The sequence below is a fragment of the Lolium perenne genome, chromosome 1 (assembly GCF_019359855.2).
Source record: "Lolium perenne isolate Kyuss_39 chromosome 1, Kyuss_2.0, whole genome shotgun sequence".
Taxonomy (NCBI): domain Eukaryota; kingdom Viridiplantae; phylum Streptophyta; class Magnoliopsida; order Poales; family Poaceae; genus Lolium; species Lolium perenne.
The window spans coordinates 7,809,674-7,818,400 of NC_067244.2; the positions used below are offsets into that span (position 1 = coordinate 7,809,674).

At 50.4% G+C, this 8,727-nt stretch overlaps 1 protein-coding gene across 1 annotated transcript; it reads left to right on the forward strand.

Annotated features, from left to right (window-relative positions):
• Window positions 1-1,585: 1,585 nt before the first annotated feature.
• On the forward strand, window positions 1,586-3,278 carry LOC127342406 (E3 ubiquitin-protein ligase RDUF2). Its single transcript, XM_051368358.2, has one exon. It carries the CDS (start codon window positions 1,855-1,857, stop codon window positions 2,998-3,000), a length of 1,146 nt encoding a protein of 381 aa, XP_051224318.1. The 5' UTR covers window positions 1,586-1,854; the 3' UTR covers window positions 3,001-3,278.
• The last annotated feature ends 5,449 nt before the right edge of the window (window positions 3,279-8,727 follow it).

The following is an 8,727-nucleotide window of genomic DNA, read 5'->3' on the forward strand; positions in this document are numbered from 1 at the left end:
TGGCATGTTGCGATCACTCTGGTCGTCTCCCATAAATGTTACATTCATGTTGCCCATATAAATTTTCTCTATCAGTGGTTTGTTTTGACCGATGGAGATTTCTTGCACACATATAATGTGCACAACTTTGTTGATGCATGCCGTTGCCGAAACATTGTGAGTTTATTTTTGTCGACAGATTGAAACAGAAATGATGACGCAATAATATTTGAAATATAAAAAAATATTGCAATCATCAGTTTTTTGCTGCAAGGATTGAACCACTCTTGATCTCAATCTCATACTTAATTGAATGGTGAAAAAAAAACAGTTCAACATTTACTTCTCCCTCCCCTCTGTTACACGCCCGCAACACTTTCAGAGTCAACCACCATCGGTTGGGCCACTCCGATGCCTTCTTGCCAGGAATAGCTGGCTTGAATAGATATGTTAGTTTTAGGGTTAGTATGCCGGGAGGGAGGCGTTGGATCCTTGCAGCTGGATTTGGTGGTGCCTCGTCTCTCTCCTCTACCTCACGGCGCTCTAGCGGACGGAGCCGCATGCGTGGCAGCGGGGGGAAACAACGATCTCCAAAATAAACCTGCTTTTTGCGGATCTGACGGCCAATGTTGGAGTAGATGCTACTCCTTTCACGCTCGTCATGGTGGTGAGGAAGGAAGGTTTATGTGGGCTTCACCCGTTGGCTTCTGCATATGCAACAGGGTAGCATATCTTCTTCTCGAGGGAGGTTCCCATGACGCCGTTTTCATCGGCGTTCTCTTTGGCCGAAAGGCGCCCCCTCCAACCTCAAGTGATGGTGACGGTTCTCTCCTCTTGCTGCGTGCTTCATGTCTTCTACAAGCTCTAGGCTATGAAGCCACCGTGGAGGCCCCGTGTTATCGACGCAGCTCCATGTGCCGCAAGCGGTTGTGTCCCCGATGATATGCAGCTTGACTACGACGGGCCTTGCTACGATGGAGAAGGAGTTGGACTGGATTGCATTTCCCGTTTATCTTCAAACATTCCTTTGTGCAACCTATAATGGTCTGTTTGTAATTAGACACCGATCTTTGCGATGGCTCCCTCTTTTAGGTGCAGCTCCTAGCCCAACGAGAATCACAACTTGTTGAACATTTTCTTTCTCCATGTAAAACATGAAATGTACGTCTGTTGCAATCTATATATAAAGCGAGAAGAAATCTCGGTTGCAACCTACCGTGTGCCACCGAATCGTGGCGCAATCCAACGGTTTAGAACCAGGTCTAACTTGATCCTCCGAGGAGTAGGAAGTTACTTAACCTCGCCAGTTTTTTTTCCTTGTACGTGTAAGGCCGTGCTCGTTTAATAAGGAGCAGACAAGAAAACCTTTCTACTACCCGGAAAAACGAGTCCGACATCTACTGTTCCTGGGTACGAATTCGCCAGGAATTGCGTGTGTGCTCCAAGACACGGCCGGCCGGCAGATTAGCGTGTCAAACCACACCAAATGGCGATGGAAGCAAACAAAAATTTAGAGGAAGTCGATGGGATAGTGGAGACACGCCATTCTCATTCTCCAATTAATTAATACTGGCTTTCCTCGCCATTTCCGTTTCCACGCGCTTTGATTGATTTCTTCGCCGGTTAAAACCTCTCGCTCCCACCCACCGTCTCCTCCATTCCTTTCCCCGCCGGCCCCAAAGCTCTCACCTTTCCTTCCCCCTCTCCTCCGCCGCCGCCACCGCAGCTGCTGCATCGTGATCTGTCGACGAGCAGGTCGCCGGATCCGTCTGTCGCGGCGCTCTGTCCCGACCGCCTGGTCCGACAAGGAGGAGGAAGAAAGTTCACTTCTTGCGGGTGCTTCTCCCGGCCAGATCTGACCCCGTCGGTCAGTCCATGGACACCTCCCCCGCCGCCACCGCGGCGCCGGCCTCCTACTGGTGCTACAGCTGCGACCGCTTCGTGCGCGCCGCGGCGGCGCCGGACGTCGCGTGCCCGGGCTGCGGCGGCGGGTTCCTCGAGGAGATGACGGCGCCGCCGCCAACCCGCGCCACCTCCAACCCCTACCTCCGCCGCCCGCGCGCGCACCACGCCAACGACCTGCGCCTCCGCCGCAGCCGCCGCAACACCTCCTCCACCCCCTCCTCCTCCTCCGCCCCGTTCAACCCGGTCATCGTGCTGCGCCGCTCGGCCGCCAACGACGCCACCCCCGACGCGCTGGCCGGCGGCAGCAGCTTCGAGCTCTTCTACGACGACGGGGCGGGCTCGGGCCTGCGCCCGCTGCCCGAGACCATGTCCGACTTCCTCATGGGGTCCGGCTTCGAGCGGCTGCTGGGCCAGCTCGCCCAGATCGAGGCCGCGGGGCTCGCCCGGTCCAGCGAGACCCCGCCGGCCTCCAAGGCGGCCGTGGACTCCATGCCCACGGTCCCCATCGCCGCCGCCCACGTCCGCGCCGACAGCCACTGCGCCGTCTGCAAGGAGCCCTTCGAGGTCGGCGCCGAGGCCCGGGAGATGCCCTGCAAGCACATCTACCACGAGGGATGCATCCTGCCCTGGCTGCAGCTCCGCAACTCCTGCCCTGTCTGCCGCCACGAGATGCCCACCGACTCCATGCCCACCGACCCAGCTCGCTCTCACCCGACCGAGGAGGAGACGACGGTCGGGCTCACCATCTGGAGGCTCCCGGGAGGCGGTTTCGCGGTCGGGAGGTTCGCCGGCGGGAGGCGGCCCGAGGAGAGGGAGCTCCCGGTCGTGTACACGGAGATGGACGGCGGTTTCAACAATGGCGGCGCTCCCCGGAGGATCTCATGGGGCTCGCGGCAGAGCCGATCAACGGAGACCAGCGCCGTCAGACGCGTTTTCCGCAACATGTTTGCGTGCTTTGGCCGCGGGAGCTCGTCGAGTTCTCAGGCCTCCTCTGCGCAGATGAGGCCCGATGAGGCGTCGGATGATCATTCCGCGGTGTTCAGCCAGGGCTCGAGGAGCCGCAGCATGAGCTGGAGGTTGGAAGACGGCCACGCCGACGCCATGGTGCAGAGATAGTCCAAAACGGTGCCGCGCCGCGGGAAAGGTTGTTGATTGCTTCTGTTTCATCTGGTTTTATGTACTTATTAGAAGAAAGACACACGACGATTTGTAGAACAGAATTGGTGTTGTACATAGGAAGCAGCAGCATCTGCTATATTAGTTGCAGGGAAGAACATATCCACTGTGATTCCAAGATTGAGCATTTGCCACGGAGACCATGAAGTGTTTTGTTGGTAGCAAATGATATGTTTGATTGTCCTTGATTCAATTCAATTCAATTCAATGTGCCCTCATGTTCTGCTCCAGTTCCCAAATCCCAACTAAGAAAGATTATGGAATGGAGGGGGTGTCATTTCTCTTAAAAAATACCATGTCTGCGGATAATTTCAAGGTTCGTTGGATTCCCTGCATGTTCTGTATTGCTCACAAGTCAACACATCCATATTCATTTCATCTGCCCAGACGAAATTTAGATGTTCTTATTGTCTGCAGATCTTTTAGCATATTAATTGTTTCTCTTGATCACATATCTGAAACAAGATATTTTGCTTATTATCCTGAAATGTATGCCACTGTTGTTGTACTTACCAATCACCCCACATCACTGTCCTGATGGTAGCAAGTTGCAGCAGCTGAATTCGTCCATCTTTTACTGTCTCTTGGCACTTAGTTGATGGATTGTTCTGTTATCAAATTATATGTTTGATTGTCTTGTCTTTGATTCATTCAATTCAATGTGGCCTGATGTTTGGGATGTTGAAGGGGTCAATAGAACTTCCTTGTCATGGATATTTTCTATTTCAGTCCCCAGCTTTTTTTCTTTTGGAAAGTAGCCAAAGGTGAGTCTCCAGCTTCTTAAGTTAGTACCATCTATCTCTTGCAAAAAGACCACGACTTTGTGGATGATTTCTTTGTTATTAGTGATGAGATTCACTGGATGTTCTTTGTTGTTTGAAAGTTGACAGATCCATGTTCATTTCATCTATCCATATTCATTTCATCATGTCCTTGTGTAAGTAAGCCATGAAAGCTACTATTAAGAGTTGCTGCTACTCACTCTTTGCACTTGGACACACACACTCTCAACTGTTGCTTCACATAGGGTGCCTCTTATATAGAGGTTTTCATGTCGGTGCTACAGTGACCGACCTAGTACAGTAACTAACCTGCTACAGTGACCGACCTGCTACAGTGGCCGACCAAGTACAGCTAATGTCTAGATGGCGTTTTGCTGCTACAAGCAAAACCCAAACTGAACTAGTGCTGCTAGCTTAACTACTAAGCAACTACAAGATTATTTCCAACAATCACCCCCCTAATCTTGTCATCTTCTTCCTCGTCTTCATCTTGAGACGCGCACTTGGCTGCTTGATCCGCACATACCGGCCGCACGCACAACACGCTCCAACGCGCACAACGCCGCAGGCCTTCAACAGATCACCAACGCTCTCTGACGCACGACAAGCTGGGCACTCCTGCCACGGCCATGTACAACCTAGACGCGCACGAACACGCTGGTCGTCGACACCGCACGAAATGGCTTATCTCCCCCCAAGTCACAACCTAGTACAACGACGGCTCGTAGTCGACGTTGGCGAGAAACGCCTTCTCCTTCACAGGCTCGGGCGATCCACGGGAAAAGTGGCCGCGAACGCCACGGTTCCCAAAGCACTTGCCGCGCCGTCCCCTCGCGCCCGAGTCCACGCTGCTCCCGATGTCGTTGTGGTCGTGGCCACGGCCGCGCGGACGTCGTCGTGCCTCCCATTGAGCGGCCGTGAGCAGGCGGTGGTCGCCACGACGCTCTCGCCAACAGCCGCCTTGCGCCGCTCCGTCCGCTCTGGAACGCCTTGAGACGCCGAGCACGTCGTCGAAGCGAGATGGTCTCGACGTCGCAGAAGCGCCGATGCGCGCCCGCTGCCGCGAACGAGTCCGGAACGGTGTCGAGCGACTTCTTCACCATCTAGGCGTCGCTCGGCGTCCCGCCGAGGCTTGCAAACTTGGTGGCCATGCAGCCGATCTTGCCGAGCGTAGATGTCTAGCTCCTCGCCGTCCGCCATGATCGCCCGATCGAACTCGCCGCGAGCGTCGGCGGTAGAGCTGCCTTGACGCGATCCGCGCCGACGAACCGCGCCTTGAGGCACTCCCAGATCGCCGCCGCCATCTTCTTCGACGACACCTGCAGGAGAATGTCCTCCGAGAGCGCGCCGAGCAGGTATGCCCTCGCCCTCTTGTTCTTCTCCGGATCGACCGCCACCGTCGAGTCTTCCGGAACCACCGCCTCCCAGACGCCCTGCACGTCGAGGTTGGCCTCGACCTTGATCGCCCAGACAGTGTAGTTGTCGCGGGTGAGTATCGGACAAAAGAGCGGCATCGCGCTCCCCCCGGCGCCACCACCGTGCGGAACCAACGCCATCGCCGTGGCTCTGATACCAAATGAAAGCTACTATTAAGAGTTGCTGCTACTCACTCTTTGCACTTGGACACACACACTCTCAACTGTTGCTTCACATAGGGTGCCTCTTATATAGAGGTTTTCAGGTCGGTGCTACAGTGACCGACCTAGTACAGTAACTAACCTGCTACAGTGACCGACCTGCTACAGTGGCCGACCTGCTACAGTGGCCGACCAAGTACAGCTAATGTCTAGATGGCGTTTTGCTGCTACAAGCAAAACCCAAACTGAACTAGTGCTGCTAGCTTAACTACTAAGCAACTACAAGATTATTTCCAACAAGCCATAGCAAGTTACCGCAGCTGAATTTGTCCATTTTTTACCATCTTTTATACTGCTCCTTCGATGCAGCTGAGAAGGTAATCTGTCAATCAACCACGGTGGAATGCTCTTCTGTTAAAGGCCTATCAAATTTGTTCTTGTTCTGCTGCAGCTTTCATTCTGTTAATCAACCAACCAACCAAGAAATGCTCCTTTCAGGCATGGTCCATATACACCTGCAATGCAACCACTGAACTGGAATGATTCTGAATTTTTTTCTATAATTATCTTGGAGCATCTGTTAAGAGGTGCAATGATTAAGCTGTCCCCTAATCCTGCCATGCGTGTCTGTTTCGGTGGTTGAGCATGCGTGCATCCGGAGCTGGTGCAAGATGAGGTGCGATTATCTGGTCTTCTTTGAACAAGTGCACCGGTGAGCGCCATCTTTTGACTCCGTCGTTTTGTCTCTGAACAGCAGCCGTTTTTGTTCGCAGCGAACCAAAATTTGGGCCCGAGAGACATCATATTTGGGGAAATTGCTTTCAACATAGTTTTGGTTATTCATCCAGTTGCTAACTTCGATCTGAAACAGGATACCTGTTGACAGGTTAAGTGCATATTTTTTCTGTTAAGGTTTATATAACTGAACATGGCTATTCAAGTTGGAGGATGTCGTTTTCCTTGCTCAACAGAAAGTTCTAGGCACATGAAGTTCACCGCGTTCGAGCCTTTCTATTCTAGATTGGATATGGACATTACACAGGAAGTGGTAGACATCTGGGGCTACTATATCATCTTTTACAAATATATCATGACTTTTCAGTCTGTGGATGACATCTATGTCATTATCACTATCATTAGCGATCACATTTCCTGTTTGATTTTTTTTTACGAGTCACATCTTTATCCATCTCTCTCTTGCATTTTGCAAACAGAGGGAGAACCAGCATGTTTTGGTGAAACGTTCTGCCTTGGAATTTTGTTGTAACTAGTTGAACTTGGAAATTTGAATTCTTTATATCTCAAACAATATATTTCGTTCAATGCTCTGGCCTATAAGAATTGACCACAAATTGAGATGTGTTAATTGTTAACACACTGTCTACCTTAAGGACAACTCTCCGCCGGCCACTGCTCTTTTTTTTCGGGCAAGCATAGCACTTTATTGAATTACTAGTAAGATGCCCGTGGCGTTGCCACTGGAGAATAATAAGATGTATAAAACCATTAATTTAGATATTACTTTTTTGTTCTCTCATGTTGATATATTCCTCCCTCTCAGATTGTCTATCAACTCTCTTGCCGAATACAAAACGAAATGTGTTTTTACTTTCAAGAAACCACATGCTATTTAGCACCATTATTTCATCGGATGGGTACATTTCCCAATACTTGAATCTTCGCAGCTGAACTCCCCTCTGGTGAACTCGCCGGGTAGCCGACGACACTTTACCTTTTACTCGTTGTTGATACTCAACTACGTTGTCATCCTTCTCAGCATCGCGCTTGCACTAAGAAGGAATCAGAATGAGACATACATTGGTGAAACAGACAGAAAGAGTAGCAAGTAATGAACATTGTATACCCCTTAAAATTACATATATTGATAAGGATAAAATATGATCTTGTAACTTGTAAGATTGAACTCCGTAATGATATTAATATTAGTGGAACGGTCAGAGAAATCACTGTTTCATCCATAGTATTCTGATTTGTCTGCATGACAGTTTACCACAAAGAACTTGACATGTCGGACAGAGAAAGCAGTATTTCATCCATGTTATTCCGATTTGTCTGCATGAAAAATTACGGCAAAGAACTTGACATGTTTTAATGAAAATATTCAGGTAGGGAACTATTACAAGTGATAAGTTTTTTATTAGCACCTGAGAGAGTTATCAATATTAAACCTATCGCTTGTGAATTGTATTATAAACTTTTATCCTATGACGATGCATCCGTCACCACTATAAGACTCTCACTCTGTAATGTATCTGGGTTGTGAAAAATTACAATGGCCAAATTAAATCCTTTCAATTAAGGCTATAATTCAGCAGCTTCATAGCCTGAACAAAGCCATCGTAATAGCTTCAGAATGGTTGTGGGCAATGGGCATACAAGCCGAGAGCAATCTTAGCAGTCACCTTCAAGAAGGCATCTACCTTTTTTCGAAATGGGTAAATATCATCCCAGCTTCTGCATTCAAGGAATACACACGGCTTTTTTATTAGATTATTCACAACACCTTATAAGAGTAATACAAAAGATCAACCTCGAAGCCAACCTCGCTAAACCAACATTGGGATGAAGGGGTGACAATACACCAACTCACATCATCTAAAAAACTAAATGTTTTCCCAAACCACCCAATAGCAGGTGAGAAGCACATCAAGTCAAGCAGACTCTCAACGCACGCCAACGCACACGCCACAGAAGTTGCTACTGCCGTCTTCCTCGACCCCATCTTCAAGAGAGATCATCACATTAACCTTGTAAGACATGTCGTCGATGCCACCATGACGCCAGACGCTCCACCATCCTCCACCATCCTGCACGCATACATCATCCCGCATACGTCGTCGATACCCTGCAGCACCATGCCACCGAGACTCAGCGCCATCAATGTGGTAGATGAATACCACTCCACCAACATCCGCCAACATCCAGCAGCTGCTCCAACATGCGCCATCAATGAGGTAGAACGACGCAGGTAGCGCCGCCATCGTCCGATCCGGGAGACCCAGATCTAGGGTTTCCCCCGGAGCAACACGAGTGGGCAGATGCAGGTTGCGACGGCAATGCCTTCAAGAAGGTAACGACGCATAATGTCGCCATCACTCGCCATGACCAGGGTCGGAGCACGATTTTCACCGGCAGTCGCACATCTCCAACTCGCCGAGTGTAGTGACGAGACAAGCAAAGGCGATGCCTTTGACAAGGTAACGACGCCAAGCGACGCCGCCATCGTCCGCCAAGACCGAGAGCGAAGCGCGGTTTTCACCGGCTGCCCCATCACCTAAGATCGTCAT